Source organism: Eumetopias jubatus, unplaced genomic scaffold (genome assembly GCF_037043125.1).
Source record: "Eumetopias jubatus isolate StellerSeaLion01/CBP00866 unplaced genomic scaffold, mEumJub1_p1.0 scaffold_13, whole genome shotgun sequence".
NCBI classification, from domain to species: Eukaryota; Metazoa; Chordata; class Mammalia; order Carnivora; family Otariidae; genus Eumetopias; species Eumetopias jubatus.
In genome coordinates, this window is record NW_028274819.1 from 39,181,090 (window position 1) to 39,201,238 (window position 20,149).

General features: G+C 48.2%; 1 protein-coding gene across 5 annotated transcripts in view; it reads right to left on the reverse strand.

Moving 5' to 3' along the window:
* The window catches only part of NAV2 (neuron navigator 2), a 383,040-nt gene that overhangs the window by 60,850 nt on the left and 302,041 nt on the right, over positions 1-20,149 (reverse strand). For all 5 annotated transcript variants that reach the window (XM_028117715.2, XM_028117716.2, XM_088017420.1 and 2 more), the window contains 3 exons: positions 11,450-11,588; positions 3,067-3,358; positions 1,634-2,336 (listed from right to left, as the gene is read on the reverse strand). In XM_028117715.2, coding sequence (XP_027973516.1) covers positions 1,634-2,336; positions 3,067-3,358; positions 11,450-11,588 — 1,134 coding nt within the window. The remainder of the gene's footprint in view (positions 1-1,633; positions 2,337-3,066; positions 3,359-11,449; positions 11,589-20,149) is intronic.

The following is a 20,149-nucleotide window of genomic DNA, read 5'->3' on the forward strand; positions in this document are numbered from 1 at the left end:
GAGAATAAGATATCTTCTGGTAGAATCTTGGCTTTGGCGTGCTTACATACTTCCAGTAACAGGAACCTCACTACTTCTAAGGGTAACTCATTCCACCGTGAAGCCCTTCCAATCACTAGAAAACCAAAATCCAATCTATCTTCTTCACTTTTTCTCATTGCCCCTAATTCTCCTCCATATAACTACACAGAAAAAGCCCGATCTTTTGTCTGCTAGTCCTTCAAATCATTTGAAGAGAGCTATCACTTGATCTAAGATTTCTCTTCTCTGTACTAATGCACAAAGAGGAAATTGAGAACACCTCTTAATGATTTAGGAAAAATGTAATTAACAGGAATTGGCTGAAAGATGTTCAATGCAAGCCTAAGAATTTGCATGCATTTTCAAGTATTCTATTACAGTAGCCCAAGGGTCCAGTAAAATACCTTTGTAGTTACTAAAGGAAATCTCTAATACCGAGTGACTATTACACATAATACTTGAGGCAAGAAGCAGAGAAAATTTTCATTTATAAGGCAACCTGTTAAAACAACAAAGAGCAGCCCAATAGGACCTTCCCCTGAAAAAATAATCATTACTGAAATTCTAATAATCAAGTCTAGACAAAGAACAGGGAACTGCTTCATTACACATTTCACGTGACATGCTTCTTCTGAAGTCTTTTCAAACATTCCTATTCACCCCCAAATATGTACATGGGCACATAATCTTTATTTTTCACTACTTAATTTTCTATCCAGTACTTATACTCTTTCCTAGGATAGGCCATTTCCTGGGAAGGTAAGATAAGCTCTGTCCTAGAGTGTGTAGTTTGAGGATGGTCCAGCAGATATGATAATGAGATAACATGAGCAAGCAAAAGCTTATACATTTAGAAAGGAACTGTTTAAAAAATAACACTGTTTTCACATAAAAATTTCCATTCAGTGTGGAAATGCAGGAAAATGCCTTTTTAAGGGAATAAGAAAGAAATCAATTTCTCTTGTTCAGAAACGCTCCTGCTTTAAAAGGTTTCTTTTTTTTAAGAAAGCTAAAATTTCAGAAACAAATTTGGAATTAAGCATGCAGTATAAAAAAGTATGTGGCAGGGGGAATACTGGGCTGGTTGAGAGAAGAAGGATCTGGCTGAGCTCACGGTCTGGCAGAATGATGAAGAATCTCAGCCACAGAATTAATAAGACAAGGGGAGGAGGGAAGATCTTCTGCCTTCCCCTTATATACCCACGCGGGGTCTAGGGGGATTATTAAGATCTCATCTTGGACGGTAGCTAGCTTTGACTGAGCACCTACTATGGGCCAGATATGGCTATGTAGGTTAATCTTCACATGAAATCTCAGGTAGGTGTTCCCATTTTACAGATGAGGAAACCGAAACAGAATTGTTAAGAAAGGATACATGGTGGCTAATTAAGGTGGACTCAGGATTCGGACCCAGGATGACTGATTCAGACACTTAAGTTCTTCCTCCCTGCGTGGGGAAATAATCAGCAGACTACAAAATCGCTGGCAGGCTCTGACTAAACAGAAGTGGAGAAACGCAGGAGCTGTTTTCACTGAGGAACTAAAAAAAATTATTCACTCGGGATGCCATTCCACGTACTCCAGCTCTGCTCAGCGCCATCGACCCGCTTACCTGCGGAGCGTGGGAGAGGCCACGTCAGGGTACTTGGTGCCTGGCTGGAGCGTCGCCTGAGCCGCACCGGACACAGGCTGGGCCGCCGGGTTCACCTTCACCGAGTTACAGGAAGCCACACTCTCATTGTCGGATGAGATGCCTTTCTCCTTATCTGTCTGGTTGACCAGACCGGGCAGAGAGCTGCCCAGGGCCGTTTTGGAAGGCTCCCTCAGCTTGGGCACCGGCAGGCCCGCGGACTTACTGCTGATGTTGGAATCGATGCTGCTGGTGCTAGACCTGTTCCCGGCCCCGTTGCGGCTGGTGGACTTACTGGGCCTTGGCAAACTCCGGTACTGCAAGTTGGAGCGGGAGCTGAGAGCCAGGTACCCATCGTCCTGGTTCTGAGCCCCGTCCATGCTCGTCTTCCGGCCAGCGGACCGACCGACGAGTGCCGATGACTTGGGGATCTTGCCCAGTGTGGCTGACCTGCTGGTGATGGTAGCCCCACTGGCTGTGATCATGGCCAGCCCAGCGGCCGAGCCGCTCTGCTTCTTGAATCCAAAACTATTGGCATTGGCAGTGGGGGTCCTGGAACTGCCGGAGAGGGGCTTTTTGGACTCATCACCGCTGCTGCGGCCTGCGTCTGATGGGGAGCGCTTCACCTGGGAGGCTTTGGGAGACAGTCTTCCCTTCTCAGACACCTTTGCATCATCTGTTTTTCCTAAGGGAGAAAGCAGCAAGGTTAGCGTGCACACCAAGAAGCCAGCACATACAGCCCCACCTGCTTACAATCCTCCCCTCCTCCAAAGAACTGGTTCACTTTTTCCTTGGGGAAAGGAGGAGGCTTTTTGTAAAGATTATCGAGCCTACTACTGTCACCATGAGCCTTCCAGGAGATGTCAATGATTCTACTCATTTGCAAAGCAGCCTAAATTTACCCAGAACAAAGCGAAGCCAGCCAATCACTGATATGTCTGGGCAAGAGATCCTGCCTTCTACTGACCTTTCTTTCTTCCCTCTCTGTCCATTAAAAGGCTCTCCTTAACATTTTCAGGGGGCACCTCTGCCTTTCTGCAAAAACACTACCCTTGTTTACACACATCCCTAAATCATGGGCAACACAAACTTGACATAAAGGCAGCTCGTAAACGCATGCTCTTGAGCAGCTTGCACGTGGGCATGTTGGTTCTTCCCTAGCGCCTGGTTAAACCCATTCCACACACCTCGGTAGCTGAACCATCTTCGGAGTTTGAGGCTTGCACACTTACCTATTTCCACTTTTGAAAAGGTAGGGATGTGAACCTTTCCGAAAGCTAGTTATTAGCAGAGTCTAAACTCAAAGAAGAAATACCTGAGTACTGATGGGGACTGAAGCTCTTGCTCGAGTGACTGCAGGTTTTGGATTTCAGACGGACAAATGCAGATGCAAGGCAGCACAGCCTCTTACTCACCAGTTCCTGGGGTCTTGAGCGGGCCTGCTGGGGCAGCCGCCTTCGTCCTCGGCATGGTGATGCCCACCTGCGCGGTCATGCCTCGCCGCCACGAGCCCGTCTGGGAGATGACCGGATTCTTCTTGCCCGACGTGCTTTTGTCAGACTCGTCAGACACGTCTGAGGGATTCCGTCTCCACTTAGACCCAGGCTCCATCTTTATGCCGCTGTCTGAGCCTCCGTCTGACTTCTTGACATCATCGCCCGACCACAGGGAACCCCTCTCCACCTGTGAATGCTTCTCAGCGTCGGTCTGTGGATGAGACGCTGAATTAGGCCTTCCAGAATCCCAGGCCGGGAGCCGCTCAGCCCAGAGCGAGAATGCCAATACAATGACAGATGACTACTTGAAAGTGTCCGGGCCTTTACAGGCTGGTTATCTTGCTAGAAAGCCTGATTTTTTTTTTTTTTTTTTTTTTGGTTGGAGTAAAGTACAGAATATAACTATGTCCTAGAAGGAAGTGAGGAAGGAGAGTGGGAAGGGCTGGGAGGGAAAGGGGGACAGAGCCCCACGGAGGAGAAACGTGAGCAGACCGAGACGGGGTGAGAATTCAGCCACCAACTCTCTGGCACTTGGCAACAAGCACCTCTAACTCCGGAGACCTCTCTTCATCCAGCATGCAGCCTCCTGGCCTGTTTCCTTTTGTTCTGCCGTCTTCCTATCACTCCACTAGCAGCGAGATCTTTGAATACAGCACAGCGCCACAGCCTAACACACAGACGGAGCAGGCAAGGGCGGCTGCTAGTTCCACATGGATCAGGGAGAGAGAGAGGGGCCGGGAGGAAACAAATCCTCAAAAGCCAGAGATGCCTGCTCCCGCCCGGCTCCATTTATATGCCACTGCTTTGCTCCTCTTGTGGGATTTGGTTCAGACAAGGGATATAATTAGCTAGCTTTCTTTGGAAGAGCCCTGACCTGCTGGCCATGGAACCCAGGAGGGGACAGAAGCGTGATGTTAATGATTCACCGCAGTGAAAAGGCACAAAGCTAACCAGAAGGCTTTGGGGGCCTCCCTAGGGGGCTGGGGCCAGTCCAAGGGGATGCCAGTAGGGAGAAACAGTGCAGTGAATGCGGGTGGGAGTTAGCAACACTTTAGGGTGGCCACACTGAGTGACAAGGCCCGTGTTGGCTATACTTAACTACCAACAGTGGGCAACACCAGCAGGGCAGGAAATCAGAATGATTACCCAGCAAGAATCTGGCCTAACGCCTTTCATCCAAGACCAGTATTAGCTAGTATCGATGCCTTGCTCTGTGGATACGCTGCTGTATGGGGCAAAGCTGAATACAGACAAGCAGCCCCAGTTAAGTCACCTCTTGGTCACCACCACCGCCTCTCTCTCACCCCTCAACCCCGCACTCCTCCCTAAATTCCAGTCCTCCATCGCAGCCACCTGATGGTGCCTTCACTTGTTCGGTCATTCGTCAAACACATACTGAGTTCCCTCTGGGTACTAGGCATCAGAATAGGAGGGGGGACAAAAGACTCACTCCCTGACTGCGGGCATCCCCCCGTTCAGCTGTGGCAAGGGACACAGACGGGGTGTTCCCACATCTGAACACAGAGCAGGAGCTCCATCAAGGCTTGATGAGTAAAGGAGGGAACCAACGAACACATCCTTTTCAAGCTACAGCACACTTCAACAAAACGATCTCTGATTCTGACCACTCTCTGGTTAAGGAGCATCACGACAGTACATAGTATTGCCTTCACTTCAGTTTTATAGATGAGCGGAGACTAACGTCACCCACTCCCTGTCCCAACTACTCCAGCCCATGTTCCTTCCTCTAAACACTTCCAGTAGATTCCTTCAACCAGAACTCCTCAAAGCCTGCCATTTGCCAGGTGCCATGGAAGGTCTGAGGACCCGCGGGTCTGATTAAGTCCCATCCCTCCTGGAGTTTACAATCCAGTGACAGAGGCAGAGTTTGGAAAAATAAATACAAATGAGTAATTATGAATTATGAAGGTTTTATAAGAAAAAGGACAAGGAGTAAGAGAAAAAAATACACTGATGTAATTTAGTTGATGAGGGGGAGGATGAGGGACGGTGGTCAGGTAAGTCCCCTTTGAAGAAGTGCCCTGAAGAGTGAGAACAAACTTACTGAGAAGAGTTTAGGGAAGAGCATTCCAGCCATGGGGAAGAGCACATGCAAAGGTCCTGAGGCAGGAAAGAAATTGCCTTTAGAAGCATTCAATCTGCAAGTACTACCTGGGTGCCACCATATGCCAGGCAAACTCATGGGTTCTGGGACCCCATTGTAGTAAATGAATAAGAACAAATACAAGTCATTAACTTCCTGGAGTTTATGTTCAAGTACATTCTGACACATTCTAACATACTCCAGGAAATACTGAAAACTTAGCACTTAACTACATTCTGGGTTACTATATTAGTTATTCTTTGCATGTTCCCATATCTTACTTTCCCTAATCAAACTGTAGTGATGCTAAGAGTAGTAGCAGTGACAACTAACATTTATTAAGCACTTACTATGTGCTAGGCACTGGGCCAAAGTGCTTTTCATTTATTATTTAATTTAATCCTCACCAAGAATCCATGAGGAAGTTACAGTTCATATTTCAATTTTACATATGAAAACTGAGGTACAGAGTAGAAAATTGCCCAAGACCACACAGTGAGGAAATGGAGATCCAAGGATTCTAGGGAGTCTTAAATGCAGAGCCCAGATTTTAACCACTATGCCACACTGCCGCCTTCCTGGAGAATAAGGCCAAGGACATGAGACACTTCTGCATGCCTAGCAGCACCTCACACAATTCCTCCACCCAGTAGGTTCTCCTCTGTTCCCTAACTCCAGCGCTGGAGCAGCTCCAGGGTGCCACCCCTACAACTCTGATTTACCCAGTGGCAGAGAGAGTGCACATGGTCTTGGCCCAGGACTATGACTCGGATCCCCCCTCTAGAATGAACAAACACCCAACCCTCACAGCCCCAACCTGGCTGGCCCAGGGAGGTAGCCTTCCCAGCTTTACTCTGCACAGCAGGCCTGGGACACTCTATTGGTTTTACGTTCACAATTCCTTAACAAAACCTTCCTGATTTATGTGCCAGATCATTCGGTAGCACCAATAGGGAACAAAAGATGAAAAAGTGGGGCACCTGGGAGGCTCAGTCGGTTGGGCGTCTGCCTTTGACTCGGGTCGTGATCCTGGAGTCCTGGGATCGAATCCCGTGTCAGGCTTCCTGTTCGGTGGGCAGTCTGCTACTCCCTCTCCCTCTGCCCCTACCCCCTCAGCTCGTGCTCGCTCACCATCAAATGAATAAATAAAATCTTTAAAACAAAAAAAGATGAAAAATTCCTAGCCTCTCTGTTCCCAGAGCTGACAAGTGAAGGGTAGCAGGACAGCTGCCTGGGGATGTACAAAGAGCTGTATCCTTCCCTTGGCTCTCCATGCCCTCATCAGTTGTTCTCATTTCAAATGGCACCTAATTTTGGCAAGATTTTCCTATTGTCCCTAACTGGAAGTACACTTACTCATTCAACATTCCTGAGGGAAGGTAGGGAAACAACCAAACGTAGGTGGGGAGAAGGCCTGAAATTTTGGAGGGTTCACCACTGAGGGCCCAGGCTGCTCAGGGACCACAGAAGGGAGGCTGATCTGAGAGTGACAGGGTGGAACCAAGGTGGGCCACGTGGCCTGATGTGTTGGGGAGAACACGGGCTTGGAGTTTGAGTTCAGGTACTGGGTGCTCCCTCCTTTGGAGGGAGTGGGTTACCTCCTCTAAGGTCATGACCTGTGCATAAAATGGAGATGCAACAGACAGGCGTCTTAGAGGGTAGACAGTTGTCACTAAATGTGGAGGGACTCACACAGTGGCTCTTTTGTCACCAACTCTCCCACCTCTGAAAACCTCAAGCACTTGGTTGTCTTTATTCCATTTTTGTCCTGCATGAGGGTGAACAAGGTACTCGTCTTTCCAGCTCTTGGGCCACAAGCCTCTAGAAGCCAAGACACTGCCTTCTTCACGCCCACATCCCCTGCTGATCAAGACGCTGAACTGGCTCAAGCTGTAACTGCAGTCATCACAGAGCTAATTGTCAGCATCAGCATTATCACCTGCCACTTCTCTTGCTAGGTTGGCACTTCTGCATACATTATTAGCTCATCTAATCCTCTGAGCTTGTGCTATTATCCATATTCTACAGACCAGGAAAGTACAGGGGGGAAGAAGGAAAGTAACTTGCCTATAGTCACAAGCAGCAGCACCTAGCAGGTGGGCCGAAGGGCCACCCCTGCCTGCCCCCAGCCAAACCCTATCCCTGCATCCAGACCAACATCCAGAGAACAGCCAGAGAGCTCCAGGCTCACTCGAGGCCTCACAAAGGACAGGGATCCTTGCCACAGAATTCAGAATTTTATTTCCTTGAGTAGCAAAAGTTAAACTCACGTGGAATTATCTTCCTCCTCTCATATATTAAAAACCTCACAGGCAGTGAAAACGAAAGGAATTTTGATATACGCTCCTCTGTATCTTGGCACCTGGAATGGAACCTTCGACAGACTGAGAGGAAATACTGAATGACCACGGACATGAATGGACAGATGAGATGATTACGTGGGGGAGAGAGAGGTGTTTGTTACAAGTCCTCTGTCCTAAAAATAAAATGCTGCAAAATATAAAATGAATTGCAAGATATATTAAGAACACAGTCAAACTCTGGTTACTGACATGAATGGAGGGAGGGAGGCAGGCGGACAGGTAATCCAGAGGAAGGAAGGAAAGAAAGAAAAAAGAAAAAAAAAAGAAGACTCCTGAGTACCTACCAAGAATGAAATACCACGAGACCACATTCAGATAAAGTATTTCCATGTCACTACCACATTCCTTAATTGCTGTGATTTTACGGACCAGGAGGCAGAGGCTTGAAGAGGCTGATTAGCTTATCCGAGGATGCCACAGAACCAGCAGCTCAACCCCTTCTCCCTAACCCCGCAACCTGGTTTCGCTGCCCAACTGGACTCACCAGTCCTCATGGAGGAAGTCCGTCCAAAGGCTGTCAGACCTCAAGCCAGGAGATTCTCTGCCCAGCTGGGGAGCAGTGATGGGAGGCCCGGTGCCGGACACCTGGGCATGTGCGTCCTGCCGAGGGCACCCTCAGTGCCCCTCCACACCCTTGAGGAGAACAGTCACTCACAGACAAAGGGGGCTCTCGTCTCTCAAGGACAGCTCCCCTGTGATCTGCTCCGCTAACAAGGTTGCTCCTTGGGCTTCCAGACCACAACTTCCCTGTTCCTTGGGTGGATTTCCTTTCAGCAGTTCCTCAGCAGCTTTTCCAATAGGCAAAGCTGGCCAGGCAACCTGTCCTCAACCTGCTTTCCCGGCAGACTGCTCAGCTGCGGCTTCCTGCCGCTCCCCGCCTCTCCCCGCCTCGCCTGGGACACTGCGCGCTCCCCGTTCGGTCGGGAAGCCAGGCTGCGACGGAAACCTGAACGAGCCCCGGGGAATGATGGCAGCGCACATCTTCCCGTTGCCTGGTGCTGCTCTGAGAGGAGTAATGGCCCTTGGCTTTCCTCGGAGTGGGATGAGGGGAGGAGGGGACAAGGCTGCAATTTACGCCGATTCAAATATTTGGAGATACTCCCCGGACAGGAACAAAGGGATGCCAGAGAAACCACCTCCCTGGGAATCTTAGTAACTACTGGTGCAAGTCTGCATTGATCGTATTCCAAGACTTACTGGCTTAGTTTTTATTTAAATATTTCAAATTCAGGCAGTTTTATAGCAAAAAAAGACACCCCCCAAAAAACAAAAACAAAACAAACCAACCCAATGAATATTAAACCCCTTCCATCCCTTGAAATTAACCTTCTGAAACTGATCAAAAGACACGTTTGTGTAGTATTCTTGAACCTTTTCTGATGTGACATTTTCTAGACGAAGGCAAAGAGCTGGTCAAAGAGGCGGCACTGGCCTTAGCCAAATCTGAGTCTATCAGAGAGGAAATCATTTGTAAATCCCCGATGCTTACTCTGTATCAATATGGAAAACAGATGCCAATCCTACCTTTGTGGGAGGGAAACAAAGACAAGAGATTCTTCTAACCCTTTTGTTGGCTCAACCTGCATCTTAAAAGCAAGACTCTTCCTACCTCCAAAAGTAAACAAAAGAGAAACCTACTGATATTCATCTCTCCCTCCCTCCCCCATCCTCTTTCTCCCTCTCTCTCCACAAACCGCAACCCCCTCAGTCTGTCTGTCTCTCTCCTCTCTTGGTTCCCCACCTCAGTATCTAAGGAGAGTCTAAGAGCTTGTTATTGTTACCCTGAAATTTAAAAGACTCTCAGAAAAAAAAAATTAGTGTCCACGAGGAAAGGAAAAAAGTTGGCAGGGGTTAGGCAGCAGGGACACAGGCTGGCTGTGTTTCTAACTTGTGTCTGATCACTGATCAAACAGTGATCACTCTCAAGCAGTGTGGCTTAGGTATGGTTCCTTTTTTTTAATTACCCTTTTAAAATGGGGTATAGCATTCATATACTACACACACAATATTAAGTATATAGCCTGAATACGTCTTATAAAATTAACCTACTTCCATAACTACCACTCAGATCAAGATATAGAATATTATCAGCACCCCCAACATCTTGCACCTCCTTCATCTGGGTCGTGTTTTTTCTTCACCACTACCATCACAATTCAACTCTCACTTAAAAATAATTAGAAATTCTGGAGAAAGTGCAAATTCAAGAAATCACAGGCAATCCCAGAGGCAACACCCAACATATTTCCTCAGGCAGTCAAGGTCCACATTTCTGTGGGACACAAGTACTCCCACACTCTGACACGTTCTTTATTTAGCCCTGTCTTCAAAAAAAAAAAAAAAAAAAAAAAGAGATACCTTTGAAAGCATAGAAATTTCCAAAGAACCTCCTGTCTCGCTGAGAAACAAGTGAGAAAGGAAGCTGGTGTGGAAGGGAGTGAAGGAAGGGGGCAAGTGTCAGTTCTGCCCTCCCCCAGGCTCCTCTGGGAGACTGTGTCCCAATCAGAGCTTCGAGTGGTGTCACCGGAGGCACTGGCCCCCACTGGTGGGAAGGACCCATCATAAAAAAGATCCCAGGCCACATAAGCCAGGGCCACCACAGCTGACCAGTCCTTGCACAGGTCAGTCCCAACTTGGGGACTGGCTATGAGGATGGCACCTCACTTTTCTCCTAGTAAAATGGGTTTGCTAGAACCAACCCCTCTGCCCACGAAGGAGCGCTATGAAGGTCAGTGAAAACACCCACATGAAACCACTTTGGAAGCAAACAGAAGGGAGCACAGTATCCGAGACATACAGTCTCAGTGTTTTAAAGTAGGGGTTGAAAACTCAAGCACCCTGGGGTCTGGCAGGTATATTGAAGCAGGAGCAGTTGGGGCATGCTGGAACAAGGGCTCCCTGTCTGAAGGGGGCAGACACTTGGACACCTGTTGACTGTTGCCATGTGGAGAATGTAGGCTCAAGAAAGCAATATATTCTGATCTTTAAGAGAAACCAGAATCTCATTTTCATGTGAAATAATGCAATTTTTTAAAATTTGACACGGAATCAGGGGTGCCTGGGTGGCTCAGTCAGTTAAGCATCTGCCTTCGGCTCAGATCATGATCCCAGGGTCCTGGGATCGAGCCCCACGTTGGACTCTCTGCTCAGCGGGGAGTCTGCTACTCCCTCTCCCTGCCGCAAACCCCCTGCTTTTACACTCTCTCTCTCAAATAAATAAAATCTTTAAAATAAATATAGATAGATAGATAGATAGATAGATATAAAACTTGAAATGGAATCTGGTTTAAAAGAAGGGGATACCATAAGCCAATGGACAAATATCAGCATGAGGACGTGACCTTCAGACCAACATTTCCCAGCCTCTGGTCAGGAGCTATTGGTCTTCCAGCCCAAGGCTGTCAACGTTTGCTCCCACCCCATCACTCTGGGGAGATCAGCATGTACCCTGGACAGCGGTGGCTCACTGTGGCTAGGAGAAGACACACACTCCAGGCTAAGAATGACCAAATGAGTCCAGCATCCTCTTTAAAACAAAACAAAACAAAACAAAAACAGATTCTGAAATGAAAGTCCAGGAAGGAAACAGGTTTTTATCAAGACCTTCACAGACAACGGTGAGGCCTCCCCATTCCTGTTTCTAGTGCCCCACTGCCTGACCCCTCCTTTCTCTGCAGGTGGAGGCCAGGACTAGTGAGATGAGAGCACAGGCAGTGAGCAGGTGATCAGGCCTCATCTCATGGACCTGGGGATGCTGCTCACCCCAAATGGCCCCCTGGTCCTCAAGCCCGAGGCCCCCTGCTGGCAGGGGCCGCAGGAGAAGCCTGTTGCTTACCTGCACATCCAGGTTTTTGCGAGAGGAGGCAGGTGTGTTGGCATAGGAACTGATGGAGGAGCTGGTGTTGATGTCATCGGTGCTGAGGTTGTCTATGGTGTCGCTGATCCCACTGCTGACGGAGCTGCTGTCATCCCAGCTGCCGAGACAAACACATCCTGAGCACCCAAACCTCATGCTGGGTCAGCTCAGGCCAACAATACAGACAAGTGCATACCAGCCCCGAAGGCACCTCGTGTCATAAAGCCCCAGACGAAGTTCTTTTGCCTCTAACGTGACTCACCTCCAGGGCACCGTCTATCCTTGCTGTTCTGGATTGGCTGCTGGGTGTAGTGGCTGAGACGGACCGTCCCCCACATGGAGCGTGCTCTCCTGAGCAGGGGGGGCTGAAGACCCTACCTGCCTCCTACCCCGTCCTCAACTCTATCTTGGCAACTCTGTGGAAGCCAATGGCTACTTCGCAGACCTAGCGGCAGAGGAAGAGTGGTGGGCTTGGGGACTAGTGCTGGAAGCAGACAGAGTCAAGAGCGGCACTCTCTCCGGGGTCACAGTGCCAAGATGAGCTGCTCTACGAATTCTCTGGACTGCACTCCTGGAGTGAAATGCCAAGGGAAGGAAAGCCCCAGAAGTCAGCAGACACCTGTCAATTCGATTAGCGCTTCTAAATCTAACAGCATCCCAGGACACATCGAAAACAGAGTTCATTTCCCAGCCCACAAATCCACTGAGGCCACCCCTACCGCTCAAGTCCAACCTCCAAACAATGGTTCTTCTTTCCCCTCTTCGTGTCCCACCGCCACCAAGACTTTTAACCCATCCCCTGGTCCTACGGCGTCTACCTGCAAAATGTATCCGTGCGTGCCCAGCCCTCCACCTCTCCTGCTGTCTGCACTTCCAGCTGGTCTCAGCTCTGCCTGGGCAACCGCGAAGAGGCCGCTGGGCTCCCTGCCCCACTTTTCCCTAACAGTCCATTCTCAACAGCAGCCAGGACCATCGTTCTGAAACATGAATCACATCCTCTGGCTCCACGGCTTACTACCCCTCCAGGGGCTTCTCAGGCACTTAAAGCCCAAACTCCTTCCTCTGGTGCTCAAGAGCCTCCAATCCGACTTCCCTCTCCAGTCCTGCCTCGGGCCCACCTCTTCATCGCTCACTGGCTCCGGTCGCATGGGCTGCTTCTATGCCAACAGGGTTCTTGGGTTCAAGACTCTACAGTTGTTGTCCCTCTTCCTGGACACGCCCCTGCCTCCTTGTCAAGCGTCACCTCCTCAGAAAGGCCTCCCCTGGTCCCTGGGCCTACAATGCCCACGTCCTGCACCCCAACCAAGCCTGCCACATTTTCTCATTTGTTTGGTTGCAGGGTAGCAGGCATAGAGCAGGTGCTCAGTAAATACTTGTGAATTTAAACTCATGGGAGTGAGAAGTCGAGTGAACTACAAAGTAAGCTTCATATATAAATATAACCTGATCTACTTGATCTAGTGGGAAAAGGTGAGTATTCTTGTTTTCCTATTGTGCAGGTGGAGACACTGAGGCTTAGAAAGGTAAGAAAGGTGGGGTGCCCAGGTGGCTCAGCTGGTTGGGCACCTGATTCTTGTTTCGGCTCAGGTCGCAGTCTTGGGGTCATGGGATCCGGCCCAGGGTCGGGCTCTGCACTCAGAACAGAGTCAGCTTGAGATTCCTCCCCGCTCCCTCTCCCTCTGCTCCCCTGCCCACCTCACTCACGTGTGTGCTCTCTCTCTAAAATAAAATAAAATCTTTGAAAGAAAAAAGAAAGGCAGGCAGGCAAGGTTGCACTGGACCAGATAGCCAGTAAAAGATGGAACAGCACCTGGGTCCAGCCGTTCTGACTCCAGAGCCACCTTCTTTACTGTGATGCCAAATGGCTTTCCACCATGTCAGCTTTCAGGGCACACCAGAACATGACATGGCTCACTCCCTCGGGAGGAGGCCGAGGCTCGGAGGGTCTTATCCACAGGCCATCTCCGCACTTCTGCCTCCACCTGCAGGGCGATGCTGCAGCAATGTCAACCTCACCCCTTTGTGAGCCATGTCCCCTCTGCCTCCAGGCACGTGGTACATGCTTATCAAACCCCTCTGGGCTGAAATCCTATGCAGAGGAAAGACAGGACAAGCTCCGACAATAAGTTACCACCATCTGTGGCCTCTGAGCTCGGCCTCCTCCCCCCAGCTCATTCTTTGACAAGCCACAACTCCTAGGCCTCAGTTTCTTTATGGGGGACACGTGGATGATACCACTAGGCTGGCAACCATGTAAAGCTCTGCTGGGGAGAGCATGACCTAACAGATGAAAAAGGACCCAAATCGGCTCTCCTGATGATTAAAAAAAAAAAAAAAAAAGTCACAGGAGTCTTTAATTGCATCTGCTCTCTGGGGTTAGCAATTTAATATATCTAAAATTTCCTATAATCCAGTGAAGAAGAAAGAGGATTGAAGAGAGGAGTGTGGCTGGCAGGGAGAAGGCGGGAAGTTAGTAACAGATGCCCATGAATCCAAGCCCCGGAGTTTTTGCTTTGAAATTGTACCCGCTCCTCCCGTATGGCCTTTCAACACCAAGCTGTTATTCCAGAAGGGCATGTGGCGCTTATTGTAAACGTGATGTTTCCCACATCGGTGCCCGTAGCATCTTGGGGCTGCCCTGACTGAGCCGGCCCGGATGGGGAGAAGCCAGGGGCTGCTGCCACGGAAGGCGGGCATGAGGGCCCCGGGGATGAGGATGCAGTGACACCGAGGGCAGCCCGGGCTGAGCAAGAAGCTCTCTTTGTGCCAGAGACCAGCTGTCCCTGCATATGGAGAACCAGCCATGTCTCCCTCCCTTCTGGATCTTTTGGGATACTGGCAAGTCCGTTTGGATGTAAAAATCAGTTACTTCCCACTTGTCCTCTCCCCCAAATTCAGGGTGTAAGGGATCACGAGCCACCCAGATCAGAGTCAGTGAGTTTCAAGATGGGACTTGAAGGTAAAGTCCTTGCAGGAGCTGCCCTGGGATAACGGTGCTGCCCTAATAAGGGGACGTGGGCCAGACGCTGGCTCTTCTGGGCCCCTCTCAGATACTCACGGCGCCCATAAACTTCTGAAGAGCTGTCAAGTGCTGGAATGATCTCTTTAACTTGGCCTAAAGACAGCACTCCCCCAGCCTGCATGACCACACAGGAGATGCCGAGAAGAACCAAGCACAACTCTGCAAGAGGTGCAGAGGGAGTCTGAACCTCCAGGGGCCACTTTGCCCTCACCTGCCCGAGAAGGCAGCTAGCACAGAAGGAAGCAGAGTCGAGAGGAATGACTCACATGGGCACCTCTATCCAGCCATACCTGAGGCTCTGGGGAGACAGAAGCACCCCCTGGGTGGCTGGAAGTGAGAATTAATAAATTCCTTTCTTTTGCTCAAAACTAGTTTGCTTTGGTTTCTGTCACCTGGTGTATTTGTGCTCCCGAACTGGGAACTGCCATTTGTTTGTAAAATGACTCCAGACATGTGGCTGAAGAGTCAGATGGGAAAAATGTAGAAAGCATGCAGAATTCATTCAGGCAGGAAGAACATTAGTTGCATCAAATCAAGTGGCAAAGGCAATTAGGTACAACCTGCACCCGGGGTACCAAAGTCCACTGACCCAGGTCCAAGTGAGCAATATCGAAAGGGGTTACAGAAATGGATTACAACGGAAATGTGAAAGGAACACAAAGGATCTGTGTTGGCTGCATGGTCAAATGAGATTCCAGCTAAGAGGTTCAAGGGACCCAGGGTACACAGCGGAAAGAACTACCGTGTATCCAGCTATGGCTCTGGAACAATCATTCCATTCTGGAATACTATGTGAACATCCCTGCGTCTTGCTCTTGAACACGTATGATGGTTGGGAGCCCACTGGAGATGACAAACCCATTCCCCTTCGTTGGGAGCAAATGACTTTAAATCGTTGGGAAGGTTTAAAAAGAGGAGGGGAGCTGAGGGAGTAAATCACAATATGAATACTTAAGTACAGGATGAAATCTTTGTGATCACTGGGATAATCTCTGTATATTTATAATACTTAAAAGAATATGGGGCATATTAAAGGAATCTAAATAAAAACAGTCTTCTGATTTCCATTTTAAATGACTCCTCATTTCTGATTTGAGATTTTTAAGATGAAAGGTTTAAGGATTGGGAGTTAGCCTGTAAAAAAAGAATTACAGTGTTTGAGAAAACTTAATTTATGACATTTTAACTTTAGTTTATTTGATTTGCAAGAGTTAAGTGCTTAGAAAGATTTTGCTTGTTAGGCTGGTAAGTCCACCCTGTCAGACGTTTGAAGAACTTGAGGAAACCAGGCATGTTGAACTTGCCTTAAATATCAAAAATACTTAAGGAAATTTAATTATCCAGGTTTCCAAACAGTACTAATTGTCAAAATCCAATTTGTTCAATCTAAATTAACAAAGTACTAATCAAATAACAAGTGGAAATCATCTTAATTTATACAAAAACACTTGGTTTATAGGTGAGATTTCTAAGAAAACCTAGGTTTAAAACTCAAAGCTTTAGTAAATTGAACAGTAAAACCTAATGCATTCTAAGATGTTCCTGTTGAGCACAAGAGCACTCCTTAGACATTTAGAGAACTATTATGGTAGATTTCGTTTTGTGAATAAATGAATGATTTTTATATGGATGACCAGAAGAATAAATGAACCCAAGAGAGCACACCTTCTCTTTTTACTAGTTCTCCCCGACTCCAGTTCACCTTTGCTCTACATTGCAAGGCTTTCAAAGCTACTTCAAAAGTGCTCCCCAAATCTCACCGTATCTGACACCCTGAGGAGAGGAGCAGAGCAGAGCAGAACCCCAGGCCCTCCTCCTGCCTCATGGGCTGTATTATCGGAAATTCAGAAGAGCATGGGATACAGAGCCTGGCTGGTTTCCCTGACTTTTTTTTTTTTCCCCCCACGACAGCATATCATGTTTATGCCCTATAAATTCTTTGGCAGAGACAGCTAGAAAAATGGCAAGAAGATGCTTCCAGTGATTGCTTCGAACCATCAATGCAAACACGTTGCTCTGCAGGCAGATCAGGCGTGCACCTTTTTCTCTACTCAATGAAGTGCCCCCCACTGGCAGTCATACAATGGCACAACAGGAGTGACAAGTGATCAGAACGGAAAACAACCTTCACCTATTTGCAGCCAATGGGTGGGTGGAAGGAACTCCGTCAAACATTTGCCCTTGTTCTTCCAAACTCTTAAACTCACTATCTTTGGATCCTGAGCCAGGGACCTTGGATTCATTTGTTCATCTTACCCACTCAGTCAGTGCCCTCTACGTGTCAGGCATCGTGCAAGGCAGTATGAATGCAGTGATGACCCCCAGGTGTCCCTACCCTCGACAGCAAGGCCAGGGGATGTGACAGACAAAAACACAGAGCCCAGACACAAACGGAAATGTAACACAGGGAGATAAGCAAAAAGAAACTGCACCAAGTAGAAACTGCACGGGTTCCAGACATTTCTATAGCCTTTGATACCTCCTCAAGCCACCAGCCAGGTGCCAGCACAGGTAATAGTGACAGCCTGCAATGTGGCAGATCCCAGGCCCACCAACGCTTTCTGCTGTGCCACACTCTCCTTCGAGGCATGGAAGTGGCGACAGCAAGGGGCCAGGAGAGCCAGGCCCTGACCCCAGCCCTCCCCAGAACTACTTCCTGTTCGAGTCTGGAGACCTCATTTTCTCTCTAGGTCTCAGACATCCGAAGAATGAGGGAGCTGGATGCAGCCATCCTGGAGGTCGCTTTCTAATGGACATCCTAGGAGTTTAAGCTCAGAGAAAAGTTGGTACAGAGGCAAATGGGCACATGAAGGTCCCTACGAGTCTCAGAGCATCTCCTCCCAGTCAGTAAAAACTGCCCCGACAGGTAACTGGACTTTCTAGTCTTTGGGTTTCTTCATTGCTAATTTCACCCCTCCGAATATTTATTTAAGCCCACACAATCTTTTAAATACTTGGAATAGGTGCCAATATCTCATACACAGGAGACAATCAGCTAGCCCTGAGTAGCAGCGGCCCTTTTTGGACAGAGACACGCTTTCCCATTTAACACAATCCCCACCTGAACCTCTTCACTCACCTGGCTGGCCTTGCAATTTGAGTTTGCAGAACCTCCTATAGGGGCAACAATCCAAGGCACAATATAGAGTTTGCATTAGATCGCACTATTTATCCACAAAGGAATAGAATGCGATCTTACCTAATAGCCACCACTGAAGGTGTTTACCAAAAGCCAGGTACTGTACTAGGCACATTACATGTATTTTTCTACTTTCATTTTCCACGGGATGAAACAAGAGGCTTAGGGCCCAGAGGTCATCAGAAGGGTGGTTTTCAAACCAGACTCCATGCAACCTTCTAGTTCATCCAAAATCGAGTACATATAGATCAGCTTGGAAATCTGTCTGCTAGCAGGTTGAATCACCAAAGAACCTCCACCAGCTGACAGTAACCAAGTGCATCAAGAAGAGACCTCATTTTGACCACAACCATGGTTTGTCTACTTGACTGTTTGTCTACTACCTCTTTTTTTAAAAAAATTATTTATTTATTTGACAGAGTGAGAGAGAGAGAGAGAGAGAGAGAGAGAGCAGGAGCAGGGGGAGCGGCAGGCAGAGGGAGAGGGAGAAGCAGGCTCCCCACAGAGCAGGGAACCCAATGAGGGGCTCGATCCCAGGACCCTGGGATCATGACCTGAGCCGAAGGCAGATGCTTAACCGACTGAGCGACCCAGAGGCCCCTGTCTACTACCTCTTGAAAGACAGATGTGAAAAGAAAAGATTCTCCAAAAGTGATCAGAAAATCCACTCAAAAATGGAAAGGCCCATAAGCAGGAGGATCCTGTTTCACTCTTAGAAGACATACTGACATCACTGTGTCAGGAATTCAAGCGCCACTCAGAAGGCTTAAAGCACAATTTTAACAGCCAAACAAACACAAGCTATCTGCTACGAAGAACGCAGGTGAAAGCATCATAAATTATCTTAGCCCTTCACACTCCCTGTTTTCCTCCCTGTTGTTGGGAGTGCGCATTCCACAGAACCAGGAAGAGAAACGTGCCTTCACCCGTGCACCCCCTCCCCGAAAAACCACCTCTAATCTGGACACATTTTTAATATCAAGCTCTTCCAGGGAGTACCCAGAATGCAGCAGGAATTTGTAATGGTCCTGAATTAATGTGGTTTCATATTTATAACTTCATCTCCCATGAAGCAAAAAAGCAAAATGGAATCCCAAGGTTAGAGGGATGATTAAATGGATTTTTCCACTAGGATTTATACACCCATGCGTGAGGAATCCTGCGTTTCAGCAAGACTCCAGCTCTGAGGAGTTACTGAAGGGTCCAGAGGGTCATTACACTCTTCAAACGGACTCCCTGTGAGATAATGTTGTTTACTCAAGGGAAAGACATGCTAACCAATGTTGTAAAAAAAAAACAAACGAAAAAAACAATCACGTTGTTGCAGATACATACTCGTTCTCTGCTCAGTGATAAACCACAGCAGGTTAGCCTGGAGGAACTACTGTAACTATGGTTCTTAAAATCAGTCTTCACAAGCAGCAGCTCCTAACACCCTACCCCCAAACCCCAAAGCCTGGTCCACCTCCAGAAGGCCCTTTGTGTCCTAAGGAGCAGTCCGGGCCAGCCCCGCTCTCTGCCTCTCTCCTGGTGGCTGAACACATGCTACAGAGCCACCAAGGCTGTGTCCAGGCCTTACCTGCTTACTTTTCCAGTTCTGCCCCAGAATCACAGCAGAGCTCACTTTCAAGGCCCTGTGCCCCCCGCCAGACAGCTGTATTGCAAAAGCCCAGACTGGTGGAACTCGTTTTCTGGCTATTGTTCAAGGCAATTGTTCCCGTGAAACCCCAGGGCCCGAGCGGAATGAGATCCTTTGGTGTGGATGAGTGAGCAAGCCCAACTGTAGGCTTAGCAGTAACCCCTGGGGAAGGGAAAGGGTTTGGCTACCTTCATTTCCCACCAGACAGGTATGTTAACTATTTCCCTCCCAGGAGGTATTCTAAAGAGCATCACCTCCTCCAGCCACTGCTGGGGCCTATTAAGAAAATCCACCTTCAAAGACTGCAAGAGCACTCCTACAGAACCCCACCTTTCCTTGTCTATCTGGGAATGGTAATAATAGAACAGCCTACTTTAAATGAAGTTCAAAGTTGTGCCAGACCTCATGCTAATTACATGCATTATTTCAGTTAATCTTCACAACTCCATGATACAAATAACACTTACTGATGGCTTACGTACGTGCCAGACCCTGTTACTTACATTTTCTCTGGGTACCATGAGATAGGTACTAACATGATACCCATTTTAGAGGTGAGACAACTGAGGCCTGGAAAGAAGGCCCAAAGGTCATACAAAGAAATGCTGAGGCTGGGGTTCAAACACAGATCCCAGAGTGTGTAACCAGCTTATTTATTTATCTGACGCACTTTACTCCCTGCACATCATATGTACTGTTAGGGCTTCAATGTTTTCCACACCAAAAAAAAAAAAAAAAAAAAGATAAGAGTTACTCGAAAAAAGCCATAAGCAAGCCTCCTCTCTCTAGATTTCACCCTCTGAGATCAGCCTCCATGGTTTGCAAAATGGCCCAGAACTTGAGTTTGAATAAAAGTAAGGGCAGACACAAATCCCAAGG